Raw genomic sequence first — 24,502 nt, forward strand, 5'->3', positions numbered from 1 at the left:
AGGTTAAAAAAACCATAAATGTCTCCAATTCCAAAAGACACCATAGATGAGGTACTTAGGATTTTCAGTAGCTCAGTTCATTATGTCTCTGACACCTAAATGTGTTATAAACCAAGCTATCAGAAATCATGACAGCCTCATCTCACTTTTATTTACATTACCAAAGTGGTGCTGGAGGCAAGTGATGAAGGATGAAAAATATCTGCAGACCCACCAACATACTTAGTCTAAAAGCATTTCTCCCTTTTTTGTTTTGTTTTGTTTTGTGAGACGGAGTCTCGCTATTTCTCCCATTTCAAGTATGTAAACTTCCCGAGAAGAGGGAACTTTCCTGGCACTCAGTAATAATTATTAAGTGGATTAATGAATGGCACCAGATAATGCTGACTGAGGCCTTAACATTGCCTTTTATTGCAAAGTGCTCTGGAAGCCCTAATTTTTTCTGAATTAAAAAATAGGGTTTTGTTTTATTTTGGTTTGGTTTTTGTTTTGTTTTGTTTTTTTTTTTTTTTTGGTCAGATATCTGCCCTGGCGATGCTCTTTGGTTTAAAGTAGTTGCTTTTTAAACATTTGAAGATGGATCAAAATTAAGGCTGCTTGTACTCTGATAATCATGATTATGGTGTTATTTAGAGCCCAGCCCAAATACCTGAGCCTAAATGAGTGAAAGAGCAGAGAGTGGGCGTTTTTTTGTTTTGTTTTTTGCTTTTTTGAGACGGAGTCTCGCTCAGTAGCCCAGGCTGGAGTGCAGTGGCCCGATCTGGGCTCACTGCAACCTCCGCCTCCCAGGTTCAAGCAATTCTCTGCCTCAACCTCCAGAGTAGCTGGGATTACAGGCACCCACCACCACGCCCGGCTAATATTTTGTATTTTTAGTAGAGACAGGGTTTCACCATCTTGGCCAGGTTGGTCTTGAACTCCTGACCTCGTGATCCACCCGCCTCGGCCTCCCAAAGTGCTGGGATTACAGGCGTGAGCCACCGTGCCTGGCAGAGTGGGCGTTTTTAAATGAAGCAGTATTCCTTTAGTTTGGTAAAATTGAGCTGAAGTTACACACAGTAACACTTTGACTTGTTGCTGACGGTGTGCTTTGTGAGGATAGTTGGTGTCTGATCTCAACTGTGGAGAAACAGGAAGTTTCTGGATTCATGTTAAACTCCCATTCCACAGGCGAGTTTCACAAAAGAAAAAGTGCTCTGTTGCATACAATTATTCACTGTGTGTCTACAATGTGGCAGAAATTATTATTCCTAAAGGTGACCGAAGAGAGCTATAGTTTATGGGGCCAGGAGCAATGTGTGGAATGGCGAGGCAGTGACAAGACAGCACTGCCATAAATCTCTTACTTTCTTTCCAAACGAGCTCTAATTTTAAGCTCAACGACCAAAGACGGAGAGGCAGTCGCTTTGAGCTACTCCTGGCTATTTGTTGGGAAATCACCTAAATCCGTTCAGATTTAGCCAGAAAAGGGGAAATAAGTCTCCCTCGCCGGCCAAATCATGGCCTTTGTCGCTTTCGGCTCCCCATTGGCTGCGGCCGCTGTGGCCCCGCCTCCTTGCGTGGTGCGGAGCTTTGTGATGCGGGGCTTCGTGATGCACGCCCTGATGCCTGCGGGGCTATAAAAACGCTCGCAAGCGTCAAGTCTCCTTAGGAGCCGCCGGCAAGGGGGCAACGAGGAAGCTCTAAAGAGCGCGGCCGGAAAGCAGGTGGGGAGAATCTGGAGAAAAGGCGCACCCTGCGGCCTCGGAGACAATTATGTCTCAGGGAGTCTCTCGCAGTGGGAGAGGTCGTCGGGGCAGGCGGAGGGTCCTCAGAGTCGGGGGTGGGGGGCCTGTGGGGCGGCCCCGGCCCACACCGGGGAGTGCGGCGACCAGACGGCCAGCTGCCGAATCTGAGGCCTCGGTGGGTCCGTCGCCCGCCTCTCTTGAACAAGTCCAGGCGATGTGAGCACGCCCAGCCTCCTACATTTCACTCCCGTCTCTCCCAAACAGACCTAGCGCAAAACGAGCACTGACACAGCGGGGGCCCACACACCGGAGGTTCTTTAGGGAGAGGTAGGGGAGTGCGGTTACCTATGGCTCCGAAGTCCCCGCTGGCATCCTGAAAGGCATCGTATTTCTCGCTTAAGGCGTTACCCTTGTGGTAGTGGGCGCATGGACGTTTACAGTTGGGCGAGGCAGGATTTAAATTCTGCCAGTGGTGGGCCAGTATTGGTGATAGGAGAGATCTGGGAAGAATTATTAAGCTGTCGCTTTTAAATAACCCTAATAGTGTTTGTGACAATTTTACTCGTTGACTTTTCTCAGCTTGCTTAGGACAGTTCTTTGTGGGGAACTGAACTGTTGGACGTTTAGCGTCCCTGGCCCCACACGTTCCCAAAGTCGGGGTGAGAACTAGTGGGACGGGGGTTCATGGAGTGCATGGCCGCTGTCCGCACCTTTGGTAGCACCAACTGCTAACTGCCTCCTGAAAGGTTGTTGGCGCCATCATGGTTTCTGGGAGCCACTTTCTTTTTTATTCTTCTTCTTCTTTTTTTTTTTTTTTTGAGACGGACTCTAGCTGTGTCACCCAGGCTGGAGTGCAGTGGCGCGATCTCGGCTGTCAGCTCCGCCTCCCGGATTCACGCCATTCTCCTGCCTCAGCCTCCCGAGTAGCTGGGACTACAGGCACCCGCCACCACGCCCGGCTGATTTTTTGTTTTAGTAGAGACGGGGTTTCACCGTGTTAGCCAGGATGGTCTCCATCTCCTGACCTCGCCTCGTGATCCGCCCGCCTCGGCCTCCCAAAGTGCTGGGATTACAGGCATGAGCCACCGCGCCCGGCCTCTGGGAGCCACTTTCAAAACGGTCTATCTACTCACTTTGGGTACTTAAAGAAAATTAGACATATGATATATATGAGTATGTATCAAATATATATATGTATCAAATAGTATATATGTATCAAACATGTCATGCTGCCTATGCCCCTTAGCATTTAGCATGTGGGACTGCGGAATCCCCACTTCTGATTTTTTTTAAAAATTCTTTTTTTGTGAGTACACAGTAGGTGTATATATTTATGGGGCACATGAGATGTTTTGATTCAGACATACAATGTTAATCACATTGTGGGGAATGGGGCATCTATCCCCTCACACATTTATCCTTTGTGTTACAAACAATCCAGTTATACTCTGTTATTTTAAAATGTACAATTATTGACTATAGACACCCTGTTGTGCTTTCAAGTAGTAGGTTTTATTCATTTTTTATACCCATTAACCAGCCCCACTTTCCCCCTCCCCCACCCAGGCCCCATTACCTTTCCCAGCTTCTGGTAACCATCCTTCTCTATGTCCATGGGTTCAATTGTTTCAATTTTTAGCTCTCACAAATAAGAGACCATGCAATGTTTTCCTTTCTGTGCCTCACTTACTTCATTTAACATAATAATCTCCAGTTCCATCCACTTTGTTGCAAATGACAGGATCTCATTCTTTTTTAATGGCTGAATAGTACTCCATTGTATGTATGTACCACATTTTCTTTATCTATTCATCTGTTGATAGACACTTAGGTTGCTTCCAAATCTTAGCTATTGTCAACAGTGCTGGAACAAACATGGGAGTGCAGATATCTCTTCTGTATACTGATTTCCATTTGGGTATATACCCAGCAGTGGGATTGCTGGATCACTTCTGGTTTTTTAAAGATGGTTTAATTCAGTAAATCTGTTCAATGATATCGTAAAAGGAAGTTTTCATTAAGGGATTCAATTATACTTAATTATATACTGAAAGGATTTGCTTTGGCCAGTACAGATTCATTTTGTCCTGACCTTTGGGAAGATGAGATGTGTTTTTAAGTATTGAACATTTTGCTGTGAGATATTAGTTACTTTATAATAGAAGCTGTGCCCTTCTATAATTGTTGTAACTGAACTATGCCACTTAACCCCGTGAAACTCATTATTTACTGTAGGGATGTTGTTGAGGACATGGTTCATTATATCACACTATTTGCTTTATAAGGACTTGGGGGAGAAATTTCTCCTGGGTTTCAGTATCCAGAATAGCTGTGGTTCTCCCATACAACTGATGTGTTTTTCACCTCAAGAAACCTGAATCATTTAACCACCTATCTCCTATTTTGTGATGGCTGCTTGGTAGCTTAGGGGCCGATTTGATGCCCATCTTTATCAAAGTGAAGGAGCTATGGCATGCATTGGAGTGCTAACTTTACCTGTAGCTTCACCTTGTTTTTCCTATCTTAGTTTTCCTAGGGATTTTCTTAAATATTTAATTTTGTTCTTTAGAAGCCTTAGGTGATTTTTTAGGAGTCAGAATACATACACCCTGACACAGTTTCAGGTGGCAGCCTCTGCAACTCTGAGAATTACAGGTTGGTCTGTGCAATATCTCTGATACCACTTAAAAGGCAGAAAGGCAGAAGGGGAAACATAAGGGAAAATTTGGGAAGAGGGTAAGGGAGATATGAGAAAAGAAAGGTACAAATGACAGTGGGTGGTATAATAATACCACAAATAAATTATACCCACACTGATTAATGTTAAAAACAAAGTTATTCCTGCAGGTACAAAGCAGGCTGAAAAAACCCCAAAATTTAAAGCTAAAAAATGCACACTTAAACATGAGCAATGGTCGGGCACGGTGGCTCACGCCTGTAATCCCAACACTTTGGGAGCCTGTGGGTGGATCACAAGGTCAGGAGTTCAAGACCAGCCTGGCCAAGATGGTGAAACCCTGTCTCTATTAAAAATACAAAAATTAGCCGGGCGTGGTGGCCAGTACCTGTAATCCCAGCTACTCGGGAGGCTGAGGCAGAGAATTGCTTGAACCCAGGAAGGGGAGGTTGCAGTTAGCTGAGATCACGCCACTGCACTCCAGCCTGGGTGGCAGAGCGAGACTCCATCTCAAAAAAAAAAAAAAAAAAAAAAAGCAACATGTCTGAGAATATATTTAGAAAAATAAGGAAAAACATTTTCTTATAGAAAAAAACTATCTTGTAACTGTTTGATGAATATATGTACAGAAGGGCCAGTGCCTGTGTGGTTTGGAAGGACTTGTTTAGAAACAGATACATGAAATGTTAACTGTACAAAATATTCACTGAATTTTACAGAGGCAGGTTTTGTTTTTTGTTCTTTGTTTTTAATGTCCTCAGGGTCTTGGCAGGGCTTTTCCTATGGATTTCTATAATGGTACTAGATTGCTCATCTGCACATAGTAGGCTATTGTTAGTAGGGTTGTGTTTTTTTTTTTAAACTACCATCAAGAATTAGCCCATTTTACTAAAATGAATACCTACATATTAGAACTAAAGCTGATAATTTTAATAGGAGATAGTTTATTCTTGGAAACTATAGTTAACTCATAAGGACTATTTTAGTCACTTTGGGAGGCCGAGGTGGGCAGATCATGAGGTCAGGAGATCGGGACCATCCTGGCTAACACGGTGAAACCCTGGCTCTACTAAAAAATACAAAAAATTAGCGGGATGTGGTGCCATGTGCCTGTAGTCCCAGCTACTCAGGAGGCTGAGGCTGGAGAATCGCTCGAACCTGGGAGGCGGAGGTTGCAGTGAGCTGAGATCACGCCACTGCACTCCAGCCTGGGTGACAGAGTCTCAAAAAAAAAAAAAAAAAAAAAAAGCTATTTTAGTAAAACTAATTACTTCTAAGACTTTGTTTTTCTTCATTCTAGTTGAGTTACAGACATCCTGCCAAAATGATTTCTTCAAAGCCCAGACTTGTCGTACCCTATGGCCTCAAGACTCTGCTAGAGGGAATTAGCAGAGCTGTTCTCAAAACCAACCCATCAAACATCAACCAGTTTGCAGCAGCTTATTTTCAAGAACTTACTAAGTATAGAGGTTTGTTATTCCTTTATATATTTGCTGCTTTGAAAAAGAAAACATTTTAAGTTAGGAATTTCATGTATCTGTATTTGATTTCCTGTATTGATTCCTTCAGGGAATACTACTATGGATATAAAAGATCTGGTTAAACAATTTCATCAGATTAAAGGTAAGTACCACAAGTAGTAATAGTTTTAATAATGATGTTTATTAATTATTGCATCATGACTAGCATATATTCAAACTTAAGAATGGTGCCAACAAATTATTTTATGTTTAATCGCATTGTTCCTTTTAAAAATATATATATATATTTTTTAGAGACATGCTCTGTCACCCAGGCTGGAGTGCAGTGGCGCCGTCATAGCTCACTGCAGCCTGGGCTCAAGGGATCCTTTTGTCTTAGCCTCCCAAGTAGCTTGGACTGCAGTTGTAAGTCACCATGTCCAACTAATTTTTTATAAATTTTTGATAGTGATGGGGTCTTGCCTCGTTGCCCAGGCTAGACTTGAACTCCTGGATGCAAGTGATCCTCCTGCCACAGCCTCCCACAGTGTTGGGATTACCGGCATGAGGAGAATTGGATTTCATAGTTATAAAGACTCAAATTATGAGATTACTGAGGAAAGTTGTATAAATACTTCGTTGGAAGGTTTTTTTTTTTTTCCTTTGCAATGGAGTCTCACTCTGTTGCCCAGGCTGGAGTGCAGTGGCGTGATCTTGGCTCACTGCAACCTCTGCCTCCCGGGTTCAAACGATTCTCCTGCCTCAGCCTCCCGAGTAGTTGGGACTCCAGGCGCCCACCAGCATGCCTGGCTAATTTTTGTATGTTTAGTAGAGATGGGGTTTCGCCGTCTTGGCTAGGCTGGTCTCGAACTCCTGACCTCAGGTGATCTGCCTGCCTCAACCTCCCAAAGTGCTGGGATTATACGTATGAGCCACTGTGCCCAACTGCTGTGTATGGTTATTAGTGAGTCTTGATATTTTTGGATTATCCCAGTGAGAGTGATGATGAGCAAGGAATCAGGATGGGAAAAGCTCACATGAGCAGAGAGCTATAGTATATAACATCCAAGCAGAGAATAAAATAAAAATTGGCCACTAGGCCTTAGATGCTACAGAGTACTAAAAGGAAGGAGATCTGCCAATCCTTGAGTGAGATAAACAGGTAACACTTTCCACAAAATGGAAACATTTTAAGCAATGAATGCAGCGATGTCAGAGACCAACACCTAGAGGGCAGGGCGTGATGGCTCATGCCTGTAATTCCAGCCTTTTGGAGGCTGAGGCGGGAGGAGGATCACTTGAGCCCAGGAGTCCAAGACCAGCCTAGGCAAAATAGTGAGACCCCCATCTCTAAACAAACAAACAAAAGAAAACAAAAACACCCAGAGACCAGTTATGCCTCTACCAGAGGTAATGGAGAGCAGCATAAAAGGACATGTGGATCAGAGACAGAGCTTACCCCAGACTCAGTTACCCCTCTTTAGAAGGAGGAGAACCTTTAATAAAGGAGCAATAGCCCAAAAGACTCATTAATTAACCAAAAGACTTTTAAACTAGAAGGGACAGATTTTTAAACCAAGATCAAGTTCTGCTATTGGGAAACAAGCATTTTAATGCAAGATGAGATCAGTTAGAGAAAGTAATACTTTTCTGGCATATCTAAGTCACAGTATGTAACTTTTGACCCCTTTACAACAGCATGGCATCCAAAGCTTTCTATGATTTCAGTCTGTCCTACCTTTGTAATCATTGCAATCATCTCATTTCAGAGACCTCATGTGCCGTATATTTAAGACAATCTGTCATCTCCTGAAATGTGAAATTTCAAATCATTTGATTTGGGCTTATGTTCCTTCTCCCTCCAGGAGTTCCTTTCAACTCCTTTTTCTACCTTTTAAATCCCACATATCCTTCAAGTCCAATCCATAATTTCATTTAACAAATATTTAAATTCCTGACAATTTCCAGATACTGTGCTAGGTGAAATTCAGCAGAGAGGGAGAGATTTTCATTTCAGCTATGATAGAGAAGCCTGTATTGGACTTATCCTCCTATCATAAACAGACATAAAAGCTGTATAAATTATATAAAACAAAGTCCAGCACCTAGATTCTTGGGAGAAAGGATTCCTAGAAATTCAGCCCATATTCACAGAGGCTTTCTTCCTGAGGACACTTTCAAATTCTTGTGCAGGGAAATATAGCCCAAGCAGTGAGTGAAATCTAGGGAGAGGTGACAGAGGAGCAGAATTTGAGTCTTCAGTGTGGCTGGGATGTGAGTGACAGTACCAGAAAGGAGGCATTTTCAGAGAAGGACCTCCAAAAGTTTGCACAAAAATTTCCCTTGGGTTTTTGTCCAACTCCTAAGCTCCTCATGTGTGGAGTAAAGCTTGAGGAGGTTTAGCAGAAAAGAGCTATTGGGAGACTGAAAGCTAAGTCGAGAGATCAGAACCGTTCAGTGTTGGGAGAGGCTTTGCAGGTTGGGCCCAGCGAAAAATAAGAGATTTTTGTGAAACCCTGGCAATTCAGTTGAGACCTCAGAAAGGTCATACACTATGAATAAAGTGTACTTTAAGGTATACGTAGTGCACTATCATACACTAGGAAGAAAGGTCAAACACTCCGAATGTGCTAGGAGTAAGAACAAAGCTGAAGTATGCCCACTTTAACAGAATTTATAATCAAATCTCAAGAGGATCAAATTGATTTGCCATTAGAACAAAATCAGTACCATTTAGAAGAAAATTAACAATCAGAGCCTCTACAATGTGTCATTTACAGTTTCCAGCATACAGTTAAAAACTACTAGACATTCAAAGAAGCAGGAAGAAGTGACTAATAAGGGCTAAAACAACACACTCAGTAGAAACAGACCCATAGACTATCCTGATACTGGAATTACTATATGAGGTGGATAGAAAATAACCATGATTGATATTTTGAAAAGATGGAAAATAGATGAAAAGATGCAGAACTTCAACAGAGTTAGAAACTACAAAATAAGAAACATTTATTCCATAACTGCAAACTATAAAATTATATGGCTTTATTAGAAGACAGAATTAGGAAACTAAAAAACGAGCCAACAGACAACAACCAAATTAAGGCAAAGAGAAAAATAGAAAAGAATGTAAGAGACGTATATGGAACATTGTCAAAAGGTCTGTGTCCACCTGTAGTCTCAGCTACTCAGGAGGCTGAGGCACGAGAACCGCTTGAACCTGGGAGGCAGAGGTTTCAGTGACCCAAGATTGCACCACTGCATTAAAGCCTAGGCGACAGAGCAAGACTGTCTAAAAAAAAAAAAAAGTCTATGTCATTGCAGTCACAGGAAAAGAGTGGAAAAGTAGTAGTATTTGAAATGACTGAGAATTTTACCACTCTGAAAGACAAGTTTACAGGTTCAAGAAGTCTAATGAACCCATGGCAGGATAAATACAAAGAAAATGACACACAGGTACCTCACAGCTAAACTGCTGAAAAAGACAAAATCTTGAGAGCAGGCGGAGGGGTAAAAGGGCACTTTACTTTTCAGGGGAACAATAATAAGACAAATAGGTGATTTCTTAATAGAAACCATAGAAGCCAAAAGACAATGGAATGACATAAAGTGACCTAGAATGCCAGCCTAGAATTAATATATACCCAGGGAATATATCCTTTAAAAAACGAATGCAAAATAAAGACATTCTCAGGCAGACAAAAACTGAGAAGAATGCATTGCCTACTCTACAGGAAATGCTTTTAAAGAAGTTTATAAGCAGGGGCATGGTGGTTCATGCCTGCAATCCAAGTGCTTTGGGAGGCTGAGGTGGGAGGATCACTTGAGGCCACGAGTTTGAGACCAGCCTCAGCAACATAGTGAGACCTTGTCTCTACAGAAAATTTTTAAAAAATTAGCTGGGCATGGTGGCACACACCTGTAGTCGTGGATATTCAGGAGGCTGAAGCTGTGATCACACCACTGCACTTCAGCCTAGGTGACAGTGCAAAACCATGTCTCAAAAAAAAAAAAAAAAAAAAAGCCTATAGGCAAGCGAGGAATACAAGGCAACTTTCTAAATCTAGGAATGGGTACACACACAAAGACTTACAGATGATCCAATTGACCCATTGTACCCAATGGTGAATATTGAATGCCTTCCCCTCAAGATTGGGACCAGGACAAAGATCTCCAATGTTACGATTTCTATTTAGCTTTGTACTGTAGGTTCTAATCAGTGCCATAAGGCAAACACATTTTTTTAAAAAAGGAAAGGCATATTAAGAAATAAAACTATTCACAGATGACATGACTATGATGTAGGAAATCGAAAATAATCCGCTTCTTTTTAATCAGCTTTATTCTATAGAGGAGAGGGTATATGGGACACAGCCCAGATGTTTATGGGTAGAAGGTTTAAAAAAGTACAGATACATTATCTAGTAGCTGTAAATCTTAAGATAATGAATTCAACAAGTACCCAGAGAGAAAATGGGTATTATGGATGTCATAGAATAAAAAACAGATATGGTATCTAAAGAGCAGCATTTAACACAATCCCCCTCTGTCATGTTTCTTTATGACTTCTAATTTATGCCTCATATCAGTTAGGAAAGCTTTCAGCTGCAAGTAACAGCAAATCAATTAAGAGTGACTTTAAGAAAACAACATATCTGAAAAGGTGTTCATTCTGCTCCTAATATAATTTAATAATAAGTATCACATATCTAGGCACTCTGCTGTCTCATTCTTAGGGTGTTTTACATGTCCCCTCATGCTACTGCTCCAGGTGTTATGCCTGTGTTTACATCAGGAAGGAGGAGAAAGTGGTGGCAGTAGTGACATTTGTTCCTTTGATTAAGAAAGGAACACTTTTGCAAGTTTTCCAGCAGATTTCCGCTTCTGTCCCACAGGCCAAAGGAGGCTGATACAATTTATGGTAAGGGAGATCAGAATTGTCCCATGCATTGCAGGACATCTAGCATCCCTGATCCTGCCTCCTAAAATACTAATGCCTCCCAGGTATTGAAATAAATAAAAATGTCCCCTCTACATCTACGAATACTCTCAGTGGAAGGGGGATACTACTACCCCTTGAGAACCAGTGTGCCATTAGTGGTTTATCACCTGGGGCTGGGTACATTGCTGCCACTAATCTAGCTAAGATTCTCTTAGCAAAGAGTAAGGGAGGGAATGTCTGCTATTCCACCCACCCTGCTTTAATTCTTTGCCCTTAAGTGAAGTTGGGAGAGATGAGGTTTGGTAAAAATGTGGGGAGGGAGCATGTGTTGGGAGTGATGGTATGTCTGGAATTGGTGGGTTCTTGGTCTCACTGACTTTAAGAATGAAGCCGCGGACCCTCGCGGTGAGTTACAGCTCTTAAGGTGGCGCGTCTGGAGTTTGTTCCTTCTGACGTTCGGATGTATTTGGAGTTTCTTCCTTCTGGTGGGTTCGTGGTCTCGCTGGCTTTAGGAGTGAAGCTGCAGACCTTCATGGTGAGTGTTACAGCTCTTAAGGCAGCACGTCTGGAGTTGTTTGTTCCTCCTGGTGGGCTCGTGGTCTCGCTGGCTTCAGGAGTGAAGCTGCAGACCTTCGAGGTGAGTGTTACAGCTCATAAAAGCAGTGTGGACCCAAAGAGTGAGCAGTGGCAAAATTTATTGCAAAGAGCAAAAACAAAGCTTCCACAGTGTGGAAGGGGACTTGAGCGGGTTGCCACTGCTGGCTCGAACAGCCTTTTATTCTCTTATCTGGCCCCACCCACATCCTGCTGATTGGTAGAGTGGAGTGGTCTGTTTTGACAGGGTGCTGATTGGTGCGTTTACAATCCCTGAGCTAGACATAAAGGTTCTCCAAGTCCCCACCAGATTAGTTAGATACAGAGTGTGGACAAAAGGTTCTCCAAGGCCCCACCAGAGTAGCTAGATACAGAGTGTCGATTGGTGCATTCGCAAACCCTGAGCTAGACACAGGGTGCTGATTGGTGTGTTTACAAACCTTGAGCTAGATACAGAGTGCCGATTGGTGTATTTACAATTCCTGAGCTAGACATAAAGGTTCTCCACGACCCCACCAGACTCAGGAGTCCAGCTGGCTTCACCCAGTGGATCCTGCACTGGGGCTGCAGGTGGAGCTGCCTGCCAGTCCCGGTGCCGTGCGCCCGCACTCCTCAGCCCTTAGGTGGTCGATGGGACTGGGTGCTGTGGAGCAGGGGGCGGCGCTCATCGGGGAGGCTCCGGCCGCACAGGAGTCCACGGAGTGGGTGGGAGGCTCAGGCATGGCGGGCTGCAGGTCCCGAGCCCTGCCCCGCGGGAAGGCAGCTAAGGCCTGGCGAGAAATCAAGCACAGCGCCGGTGGGCTGGCACTGCTGGGGGACCCAGTAAACCCTATGCAGCCGCTGCCCTGGGTGCTAAGCCCCTCATTGCCCGGGGCCGGTAGGGCCGGCCCGCTGCTCGGAATGCGGGGCCCGCCAAGCCCATGCCCACCCGGAACTCCAGCTGGCCCGCAAGCGCGGCGTGCAGCGCAGCGGTTCCCGCTGGTGCCTCTCCCTCCACACCTGCCTGCAAGCTGAGGGAGCCGGCTCTGGCCTTGGCCAGCCCAAAAAGGGGCTCCCACAGTGCAGCGGTGGGCTGAAGGGCTCAAGTGCCGCCAAAGTGGGAGCCCAGGCAGAGGAGGTGCCAAGAGCGAGCAAGGGCTCTGAGGACTGCAGCACGCTGTCACTTCTCAATGGGGTGACGGAGACAGAAATAGACCCGGAAGAGAAGAGGGAAGGACAAAGCCAAAGAGATGCCAAACTGCATTTGGTGTTGCTCACTGTGGCCCAGAGAAGTTTGATGGCGGTGCTGGAGAACCAAGAGGAGAACGAAGGCAAAGGGGCATGGCGTGGGAGAGATTACCTAGGATAGGCTGAATGGCTGTTCTTCCTCAAACTGGCCATGCCCTCTTTTGCTTTCCACCTCCTACAGTCCAAATTACTAGCCACTTTCACACGTGTTCCTTATTTCTAAAGCTTAACCAAAATTACCTAAAAGCCATACATATTTCAGTCACTGTGCTGACTACATTGTCATATAATCAATCATCTGCCTGTATCCTTAATCAGAATGAGATCTTTAGGAAGTCTTAGTCCTCTCTGATAGATGTTGCAACTAATGTTTGTTGAATGAAGAAAGAATGGAAGGAAGGGCAAGGAGGAAGAGGGGAGAAAATAAACCACCTACTTTATAGTCTCTGGTATTCTCATTCCAATCAGTTCAATACAGACTAGTTGGAATCTTCTGTTTTAAATTCTTCAGAGACTACGTACCATACATATTCCTGACTTTAAGCACTCTCTTTGAGCTTCCCACCTCCCACCTCCAACCTCCAGTTCTTTTTTTTCTTTTTTTTTTTTTTGTTTGAGACGGAGTCTCACTCTGGCCCCAGGCTGGAGTGCAGTAGTGAGATCTCAGCTCACTGCAAGCTCCGCCTCCCGGGTTCACGCCATTCTCCTGCCTCAGCCTCCCGAATAGCTGGGACTACAGGCGCCCGCCACCACGCCCGGCTAATTTTTTGTATTTTTAGTGGAGACAGGGTTTCACCGTGTTAGCCAGGATGGCCCACCTCCAATTCTTATACAGCCTCTCGTATCTCTTGTTAGGCCCTGCTGCTTATACACTTCTGGTCTTTGATACCTTTCAGATTTCCCATTCCATGCCAGAATATGTCCTTTTCCTTATGCTTCTTGGGCAGTTATGTACTTCAGTACCCTGAATCTCCATATGAGTTGTGCCTATTTAAAAAAATACCATATGCTTGGAATTTATCTCTTTATCTTACTGGTTTCATGGAAAATCAGGATTCTGCAATGAATTTTAAAGTTAGCCAATTTGAGTCATTTTATTATACTTAAAAAGGAACTTTTTTACAAGAAGGAATGCCTTTAGTTATGTTCCTAATTCTCAGTGTGTATAGTTTTGTCAGCTTAAGTAGAACCAGATCACCAAAGTCATAGTGGGTTAATCTTCATAAGGTTGAAAGATCAACCTTTAGCAAACCTAGTTTGCAACTTGAAGAAATTCTGTCTTATACAACCGACATAATCTCAAGGTTACAAGTCAGTGACTGTTATAAGTATTTAAAGCCAACCTTAAAACATTAGAGAAAAGCTTTTTACCCTTCTTAATAAACAGATAATGACATGAACTCAATATAGATTTACATTATATGTGTATAGTAACTAGTAAGTATATATTTGCCAGCATTCTTTCATGTATTCCAAACAAAGCCAAATGGTTGATCTAGTGTTTGCATTTTTTTTTTTTTTTTTTTTTTTTAAAGACAGAGTCTAGCTTTGTTGCCCAAGCTGGAGTGCAGTGGCACAATCTCAGCTCACTGCAACCTCTGCCTCCCGGGCTCAAGCAATTCTCCTGCCTCAGCTTCCTGAGTACCTGGGATTACAGGCACGTGCCACTGTGTCTGGCTTATTTTTGAATTTTTAGTAGAGACAGAATTTCACTATGTTGGCTGGGCTGGTCTCGAACTCCTGGCCTCAAGTGATCTGCCTGCCTCAGCCTCCCAAAGTGCTGGGATTATACGCATGAGCCATCGTGCCTGACCTAGTGTTTGCATTTGCAAAAACACTATAAAAGTTTAAGGCATCTGGTCTCAGTTTTTAATTATGAAAAAGTCCATAAGTATGTAACACACACATATAAAGAAAAAACATCCTGTATTTTACCGCCCAGTTTAGGAAATAGCCAATTTAATTTTAATCAAAGCTGAATTAAAGATATTTGAGATTTATATTTTTAATTTGATAGCACATTTTCAAAACTTTTCTGTATCGCTTTTTAAATGGGTACTGATTCATTCCTTCCCCATTTATATGTGATTTAGAGTTTATTCAGTGCTTTCAGATGCATTATTTCACTTAATGTCCACAGAAACTCCATGAAGTCAGAGTTATAATCCCCATTTTGCAAGTGAGGAGGCCTGAAGCTTGGAACAGTTGACTTGGTCATGCAGCTATTAAATCTCAGAACCAGGACTGGAACCTAGGTTTTCTCATTAACTTTTTTACTATGAGAAAGTTGCAGGGAAGAAAACAATATCATACATTCCCTGGTAAATTGTTAAGGATTCATAATTATAAATGCTTTACCTTTCCAGAATGGTGGTTATAAGGGATGTTTTTGTTTAGCAGGGGGCTTCTAGAGACAAAAATGTTGAGCTTTTTTAACATTTAAAACATTAATTACATTTTAATCTTCTAGACGTAATTTCAGGTACCATGAACCTGTGAGGGAGACACTTTTAATTAAAAGAGCAAGTGGTCCTTTCCAGAGGTGCCTAAATCATACCACAAGCAACCTGTCAGGTCCCGTGCAGGCAGTCTAGGGATTGCAGTAATCCAATCCCTAGATTGGCTGCGTTCTTGATAAACGCTCATGGTAAGTAAATCAGTGGTTGGAGAATTTAAGACCTAATGGGGGAAAATAGGGAGGCCTTGAATTGGTGTGGGTATGGGGAGGTCAGTCTGGTTAGGAGTTGGACTTGGGTTTTATTGTTGCTTTCATTACCTTCACTGTACTACAGGCCTCAAAACCTTCTAGGAGAAGGCTGCCAAGACCTTTTGCCTGAGGGTGGGGCTGGGGTGCCAGAGGGTATTTCTCAGCATCTGTGCTTCCCCCTCAGCTTTCAGCCTTCTCTGCCAGCATGCCCCACAAAGGGCATCTCTCTCCAAACTCTTGCCCCCCTCTCCTGGTGGCAGCCTGCTGTCTCTTGTTTCTTAGCCTTGGGCTGGTTAGCAGTACAGGAGGTTCCCTGTTGTTCTGGGCCTGCCTTAGGCCTAGGCTGGACTTGTGCACCTGGGCTTTGGACACGGGGCTTTCTCGGTGTTCCTGCCCTCCGTCATGTGGTAGCCAAACTCTGCCTTCTCTCTGTGGTCAGTCTTGAGCCAGTGTCTCCTGTCTCTGCCTTGATAATAGGAGCGCTCTCTCTGGCCTTCAACCCTGCCTCCATCTTTCATGTGAGGCAGGTGGAAAAGTGTTTGCTAATGAGTGTGAATTCTCCTTGGGTCTGTAGTCCCAGGTAATTCCAGACTGACATCTAGTGCACCTTTGGCCTTTACCAGTACATTAAGATTATAGCTGGTACATTCTTACCAGCTGGTGTGATGGCAGCCTATTCTTTCTGGGCCCTGCTACAGCTGAGACTGTTCTTATGTCCCTTTTCTCCTTGGAGGGGCTGGTTCCTCTTTTGAAATCAGATTACTTGATTACTTGGTTACCTTTTGACTTCAGCTCTCTGCTGGACTCAAGAAAAGTTATGTTTTTGTGGCTTATCTATCTGGCTTTTTCCTGTTGTTATGATGGAAACAATGTATTTTGTAGCTTTCTATATCCTAAGCATAAGAGTAACTCTCCCAAGGTCAGGCTTAAATAAGATTTTTCAGCTGGGTGCGGTGGCTCAACCCCTGTAATCCCAGCACTTTGGAAGGCCGAGGCAGGTGGATCACAAGGTCAGGAGTTCAAGACTAGCTTGGCCAACATGGTGAAACCCTGTCTCTACTAAAAATACAAAAATTAGCCGGGCATGGTGGCGGGCGCCCACAGTCCCAGCTACTCAGGAGGCTGAGGCAGGAGGATTGTTTGAACCCAGGAGGTAGAGGTTGCAGTGAGCCGAGATGGCACCACTGCACTCTAGCCTGGGCAACAGAGCAAGACTCTATCTCAAAAAAAAAAAAAAAATTTTTTTCCCCTCCTCAGAACTCCAAGATCTTTATTAGTTCCAATTAGGTATTTGTACTTTTTAACCTATATTTCTCTATCTTATTTCCCCTATTAAATGTAAGCTATATTGAGGTCTCGTCTTAGTCTTTCTATCCTCAACAGTGCCTAGACCATTCTTACATGTAGTATGTAGCACAAGCACTCAGTCAAATGTGCTGGTGGATAAAAGGGCTTTCCTAAAAAGTGGATGGGAAAGTCCTGAAGAGGTGAATGGTTAGGAAAATGAGGTTATTGTTCTAAGCAGAGGGAGGTAACGATAGATGTGGCTTTCTCTCTTTTTGAATCTTTTTCTGCATGTGAGCATTTGGTATAATGTCCATGTCCCGAATTAGAAATCTTAATTGAATTTATAAAACATCAGCAGCCAATGTCAAAGGAGACCCTGCAGGACACTACTTTTCAGAATGCAGCTGAACCTATTGAAAACATGTCTCCAAAGTTTTGACTTGAGCCAAATATAATTCTTATGAAGCAAATTCTGCTTTTCTTATAAATTTCATTAGAGAAATGCTTCCCAAAGGAAAATTCTCAGCAAACAGATGTGAAAACTTTTGATGAGTTAACGACTAAGGTAGTTAGGTGTGTGGGTGATGCACATAAAATATTACAGCAGTTTTCCAGCTCTAGGATTTTGTATATGTCATCAGCTGTTGTGACCTTCCAACCCATGAGAGTTTTCCTCATGCCTGAGGATTCACTTAAGTCTACACTTTCAGATCCAGAGATATCTTTCCTTTCCTCTTGGCTGGGTCAGTCTGACTTTGGCTGCATGATCACACATTACTAGCAAGTGCCACCATTTTTAGGTTAGAATATGTGACTTTCTTAAAGTAAAAAAAAATCCTATAGTCCTCTAGCTTATCAATTCATTAAGTTAAACTTTATATACCAATTTTCTTAAACGGAGGAATGCCTTTATTAATATGCAGCATCTATGTCATTACTAAATAACTACACCAACAAAGATGAAATAATTTATTGCCCAAGTTGGTCTCCCCCCCACCCAACCTTTTCCCCCAGTTTTGTGTGGAAGTTTGATCAGGAGCTTTTTCCATGGAGGTTTTCAGCTTCCTTATTTCTAGGCACAAAGTTATGATCTTTCCCTGATGCTGACCACCTTAGGATGATATCTGATTATTAGTCTTGCTACTGCGCTATTAAGTGTCACTTATTTCTAAGGAAATGAATTGAGGGTCTTGGAGTAGATAAGGACAGGAATGTTTTATTACCCACACTACAGATGTTGGAAAACAAAGCTGAAAACTCTTTTATATTTGTGTCTATACTGACATCTGAATGCTTAACCCATTATTGCTTTTTTTTTGGTGGTGGTGGGTAGAGATGGGGTCTCACTGTTGCCCAGGCTGGTCTTGAACTCCTGGGCTCAAGCGATCCTCCTGCCTCAGCCTTCCAAAGTGCTGGGATTACAGGCATGAGCCACTACATCCCTATTATTGCCTTCTTTAAAAATCTTTTTTTCTCTAAAAATCTTTTTAGATGTTAATTAACCCATCTGGTTGTTGTGTTTTAGTAGAGAAATGGTCAGAAGGAACGACACCACAGAAGAAATTAGAATGTTTAAAAGAACCAGGAAAAACATCTGTAGAATCTAAAGTACCTACCCAGATGGAAAAATCTACAGACACAGACGAGGACAATGTAACCAGAACAGAATATAGTGACAAAACCACCCAGTTTCCATCAGTTTACGCTGTGCCAGGCACTGAGCAAACAGAAGCAGTTCGTGATCTTTCTTCCAAACCAGCCACCCCTGAGGCTACTACCCCACCCTCATCACCACCTCCAACAGCTGTCTCACCAGAGTTTGCCTACGTCCCAGCTGACCCAGCTCAGCTTGCTGCTCAGATGTTAGGTAAAGTTTCATCTATTCATTCTGATCAATCTGATGTGTTAATGGTGGATGTGGCAACCAGTATGCCTGTTGTTATCAAGGAGGTGCCAAGCTCAGAGGCTGCTGAAGATGTCATGGTGGCTGCTCCTCTTGTGTGTTCTGGAAAGGTGCTAGAAGTGCAGGTTGTGAACCAAACATCTGTCCATGTAGATTTGGGTTCTCAACCTAAAGAAAATGAGGCTGAACCACCAACGGCTTCCTCAGTCCCCTTGCAGGATGAACAAGAACCTCCTGCTTATGATCAAGCTCTTGAGGTCACTTTGCAGGCTGATATTGAGGTTATGTCAACTGTTCATATATCATCTGTCTATAACGATATGCCTGTGACTGAAGGAGTTGTTTATATCGAGCAACTGCCAGAACAAATAGTTATCCCTTTTACTGATCAAGTTGCTTGTCTTAAAGAAAATGAGCAGTCAAAAGAAAATGAGCAGTCACCACGAGTTAGTCCCAAATCTGTAGTAGAAAAGACCACCTCTGGCATGTCTAAAAAATCTGTAGAGTCTGTAAAACTTGCACAGTTGGAGGAGAATGCAAAATATTCCTCAGTATATATGGAGGCAGAAGCAACAGCTCTGCTCTCTGACACATCTTTGAAAGGTCAGCCTGAGGTACCTGCACAACTCCTGGATGCAGAAGGCGCTATCAAAATAGGCTCTGAAAAATCTCTGCACCTTGAAGTGGAGATCACTTCAATAGTCTCTGACAATACTGGGCAGGAGGAGTCTGGGGAAAACTCTGTACCCCAGGAGATGGAAGGCAAACCTGTGCTCTCTGGGGAAGCTGCAGAAGCAGTGCACTCAGGTACATCTGTAAAGTCATCTAGTGGCCCCTTCCCTCCTGCTCCAGAAGGCCTTACTGCACCAGAAATTGAACCAGAAGGGGAAGCAACAGCTGAATAAGGTTTGATGAAGCCAGGTAAGAAAATCAGGTATTTCCATTACAAATTGCATTTCAGGTGACACCTGTATTTCAGGTAGCCATCTCTGTCGGCTCCCTGCAGATTGGTCAGTCTTTATTTTCAATAGACTTTTTTTAAATGCCAAAGCCATTTAAAGGCTTTGTTGTATTTGAGATTCTACTACTATGAGAGGAGTGATTTTAAAGTGATGTCCCCAAAGCCTGGCCTCAGAGTTTGGTCATCCAGCACTTTTGCGTTATTCTTTTGGACATATTATGTAGTCAACAACAGTATAGCCTGTTGTCAGGTACAAAATATATTCATGTGATCTGAATATGCTGATTGCAAAACTGTAATTAGAGGGTGTTGGTTTGAAATTTTCCTCTTGTGAATCTAAAAATTAAACTACAGCAATGCATTTACATAGGCTATGGCATTTTAAAAAGTGAAAAAATGGTGGCGTGTTTGACTGCTTTCACACTGAGTCAGGAGAGCTCTGTAACCAGGTTTGGGGTGCTGGGCCATGCGTTTGTTTTCTGCCTGGGAGCTTCCTGCAGCTGAAGGAGCAGTTTCATAGCTAGATGGAGAGGGGAAAGGTCAGGGGAGCCGGGAGGTATCAGCAGCAGAAAGGACAGCCCGGCACTTGCGGCACTTGAACAGCAATAGATGCAGTTCACGTAATTGGCTTCCTTTGATCAGCTCCCTCTTCCTGGAAAGTGCCAAAATCAAGCTGCTTTCTTGGCTGTTGAACTATCACCATGTTTTCCTATGACATAGACATGATGTGACCTTCATCTCCATCTAATTATGGCATTTGGTCTGCTCACCTTCCTGCCTTATGGATAATTGCAGGGGCCCTTCTCTTTTTAGGGACAGAAGGGACGTGCATGAGCCAACCCCCCATTCCTTTTGCAAAAACTCTCTCAATCCTGACTCTTAACTGAGCCAGAGTGATTCAAAAAGTGTTAGCAAAGCAGGTGTTTAGAAAAGATCACATTTTGTCTGGCAGTGTGACAGGGATTCTGCTCAGCTGGAAAGGCAGAGGGCAGCGCTGGGAGTGGAGCGTGTGGGACTGGCACTATATTTGTGGCTTAAGCAGCATATCCAGACCAAGTCACTGTTTTCAAATGCTTAACTATTTCTAAAGGAAAACAGAGTTGTCCACAACACTAAGAGGATATTAACCACAAATTCAGATTATCAAAACCTCTCTCCCTGTGAGACAGCTGAAGACCTGGCTTGTACATATTTTTCAACAAGCTTAAAAAAAAAAGATTACTTGAAAGTATCTGAAGCTGTTGGAAAAATGGCCACTTAATCATGTGCATAGTGTTATTTCTTTTTTTTTTTTTTTTTGAGACGGAGTTTTGCTCTTGTTGCCCAGGCTGGAGTGCAGTGGCGTGATCTTGGCTCACCACAACCTCCGCCTCCCGGGTTCAAGTGATTCTCCTGCCTCAGCCTTCCGAGTAGCTGGGATTACAGGCAGGCGCCACCATGCCCGGCTAATTTTGTATTTTTAGTAGAGATGGGGTTTCTCCATGTTGGTCAGGCTGGTCTCAAACTCCCAACCTCAGGTGATCCACCCTCCTCGGCCTCCCAAAGTGCTGGGATTACAGGCGTGAGCCACTGCGCCCGGCTCATAGTGTTATTTTCTTTACAGGGGAAGAAAAAAGGCTGCACCGGGGATAGATGGCCCAGTGTTCAAAAGGTAAACTTGGCACATTTGGGCAAAGTGAAACTCCTCTATTGGGAACCTTTTGTCCGAGGGCCCATCTTCTGGGACTTGGTTCTCCCAAGACAGTACTGTCTTCAAGAGGCAGGTCACACTTGCATTATAGATGGCACTCCTAAACCTCTTTTTCTCAACCCAAAGAATCCCTGTGGGACCAGCCAGCCTTTTACTGCCACCTAGGATCTATGATTTCAAGTCTTGCCTAAAAGGGGTGCTCTCTGGGGTTCTCAATCCTAGATTATGTGACGTTTTATGTGTGGTAACAAATTAATGGGAGATAATGGTGCCTGTGAAGGGCCAGAGAGATTTTGATTATGTGAAGATGATACCTAGTGCTAACTTCTTTAGGAAATAAACACTATGCAGATGCACTAACGCTTCCTTTAATGGCTTAACACACTCTTCAATTGACTTTTGGGTAAAGCTAAAGGTTGTGTTGACCAGTTTCGTCTGCGAGGAGCCTATAGAAGCCACGTCTAAAGTTGAAGTAGCTGGAAACTGCAACTTAGAATAAGATTGCTTCTTCAGCCACAACTGTAGTGTCCCTGCCACTTGCCACCACAACACTGTTCTCATTTTTCAACTGTAGAGAATCTCTTTTACCTGTCAAACACGATTATGCAGCCCTCTCTATAGCATGCTCTACGGTACATATCACTACAGCTGTTTTATATGTAAAAGAGACTTACAAAGACATTACTATGCATAGTGCCTGATACAGAGACCAAAACTTTAATTCCTGCAAAATTTTTTTTTATAGCAATGGCAACAAGTGAACGAGGACAACCACCACCATATTCTAACATGTGGACCCTTTACTGTCTAACTGATAAGAATCAACAAGGTCACCCATCACCGCCACCTGCACCTGGGCCTTTTCCCCAAGCAACCCTCTATTTACCTAATCCTAAGGATCCACAGTTTCAGCAGCATCCACCAAAAGTCACTTTTCCAACTTATGTGATGGGCGACACCAAGAAGACCAGTGCCCCACCTTTTATCTTAGTAGGCTCAAATGTTCAGGAAGCACAGGGATGGAAACCTCTTCCTGGACATGCTGTTGTTTCACAGTCAGATGTCTTGAGATATGTTGCAATGCAAGTGCCCATTGCTGTTCCTGCAGATGAGAAATACCAGAAACATACCCTAAGTCCCCAGAATGCTAATCCTCCAAGTGGACAAGATGTCCCCAGGCCAAAAAGCCCTGTTTTCCTTTCTGTTGCTTTCCCAGTAGAAGATGTAGCTAAAAAAAGTTCAGGATCTGGTGACAAATGTGCTCCCTTTGGAAGTTACGGTATTGCTGGGGAGGTAACCGTGACTACTGCTCACAAACTTCGCAAAGCAGAAACTGAAAACTGGTACGTACACTTTCCTACCATAATATTTAGGCCTTAACACACGCGCGTTTTAAGCATTTTGATTTCTTGACCTGGAGATTTAGATATTTAAAAACAATTTGAGATAATAAGTTGGGGTATACTCTAACTAACTTCCTGGGGTTACTGTCTCCAACTTCCTAACCACCGGTTACTAATAACTGCACAGCAGGTGCACTGTACCACAATGACTCATGCCAAGGATTTGATGCCCGATACATGAAACTAATGAACTCAGTCGCCTTTGAATACCTAGTCCATTGTCTAACAAACACAGTGGTAGATGCGAAAAGGGGATGGATTTTTAAAACAGGACAATTTAGTTGGCATGTTTAGGGAGTAGGGAGGAGGAGCTGGGAACAACTGAAGAGTAAGGTAAGAGAGAAAGTCTTGATTATGTAACTGAGCACTTAATCCACGTGGTTAAGAGGCAGTAGATGGAGAGGTGAGAGGCAGAGTAAAGAGCTAAACAACAGCTGAGATTAACTGTGGATGAGACAGTTTGATCACTCACAAATCATTTTTTAATTTTTCATTCATACTTAATGTCAAACCTTATGCTAGCCCTCCTCCCCTAAACCTTATGCTAGCCCTCCTCCCCTATGTGTGGACAGTAGAGTGAGCAAAAACATGGGACCTACATCTTAGTTGGGGAGACAGACAAAAAAGTGTATTACAACATGTAAAGTATTATGGAGAAAACAAGGTACTGACACAGGCCTACCTTTAATTGTCACTATTAGGTAGGGTGTTCAGGCTCAGATGTAAACTGACACCCGAGTATGAGAAGAAGCCAGCTTTGCAGGGTGCGCCCAGGCTGTGTCCTAGGGCAGAAAAGAACACGGGGTTTCCAGAGACAGCGAAGTAGGCCACAGTGAGACTGGCTGGGGGGAAATGGGGAGATTATATAAAATGAAGATAGATTTTGATTGAAAAGTTCAATGGGAAGCCAGCACAAGTGTTTTAAGCAGAAGAATGACTGATTGCTGTTTCTATTAGATCACTCAGGCTGCTATGTGGAAAACAGATTAGCAGTAAGGGGGAGGTCAACAGAGGAAGTAGGGAGATGAGTTGAAAGTACAGAAGTGTTATACACCAATTAGTTACTTAAAATAATTAGTGGGAATTTTAAGTTGAACATCTGAGAGATCGACAAAAGCTAGATTTCATTCATAAGCAGGCTCAAGGACCAGTTACTATATTTAAGGAAAGATAAAATTATCTTAAGGCTACATGTACTTCTTCAAACTCTTTATGGACTTCTAGTGGAATTGCCAAAATGGCTGTTTTCAGCATGAAATTGCTGGGATATTTCAGTGCAAAAGCCCATAGGTAACTAGTTAAGCTTAGTAACAGAGCAGGAGGGTAGACCTTGCATTTCTGATCTTCTACTCATTTCACATGTTCGGTTTCATGTTTAACTTTAAACAATTCAATGTTTGCATTATTCCTAACAGATCCAGAAATGACGCTGTCTGGGTCAACATTTCAGGGAGGAGTCTGCCACCAGTGTAATGTATCAATAAACTTCATGCAAGCATACAATTTTGTATTGCTTTTTTTTGTAATTTAGGAGGACTACAACCAACCAACCAAACACAAAAGGCCTATCTTTTCAGACTTACTTACTTAGTAATTTAGGAGGACTACAACCAACCAACCAAACACAAAAGGCCTATCATCTTTTCAGACTTACTTATAAAGCAATAGCATTTTCCAACTCCTATGTGTATACTTTTAAACTATTCCCACTCTAACAGATCTAGTAACAAATTTTCTAACCAGGTAGTTCCACTTGATTCTGCATTTGAGATTCACACCGAATGAATACGGTAGCACCTCTCTATGCTGTATCTATCCAGAGATTAACTGAATGCTAAATGCCTACTTACCACTATGCATGCCAGGTAACTGGTTATCATCTCCTTGACCCTGGGGAGCTATGGTACCACAAGGACTTCTTTCG

The 24,502-nt window shown here is 43.2% G+C and overlaps 1 protein-coding gene across 7 annotated transcripts; it reads left to right on the forward strand.

Moving 5' to 3' along the window:
- Positions 1 to 933: 933 nt before the first annotated feature.
- CABYR (calcium binding tyrosine phosphorylation regulated) lies at positions 934 to 24,081 on the forward strand. Of its 7 annotated transcripts, none has more exons than XR_001711142.4 (6): positions 938 to 1,706; positions 5,705 to 5,873; positions 5,974 to 6,027; positions 18,147 to 19,445; positions 21,089 to 21,136; positions 21,921 to 21,959. XR_001711142.4 is itself a non-coding variant. In XM_009433739.5 (6 exons), coding segments are annotated over exons 2-6 (1,140 nt in total). In that variant the 5' UTR covers positions 1,473 to 1,706; positions 5,705 to 5,728; the 3' UTR covers positions 23,995 to 24,081.
- The last annotated feature ends 421 nt before the right edge of the window (positions 24,082 to 24,502 follow it).

This window comes from Pan troglodytes, chromosome 17 (genome assembly GCF_028858775.2).
Source record: "Pan troglodytes isolate AG18354 chromosome 17, NHGRI_mPanTro3-v2.0_pri, whole genome shotgun sequence".
Lineage (NCBI taxonomy): Eukaryota > Metazoa > Chordata > Mammalia > Primates > Hominidae > Pan > Pan troglodytes.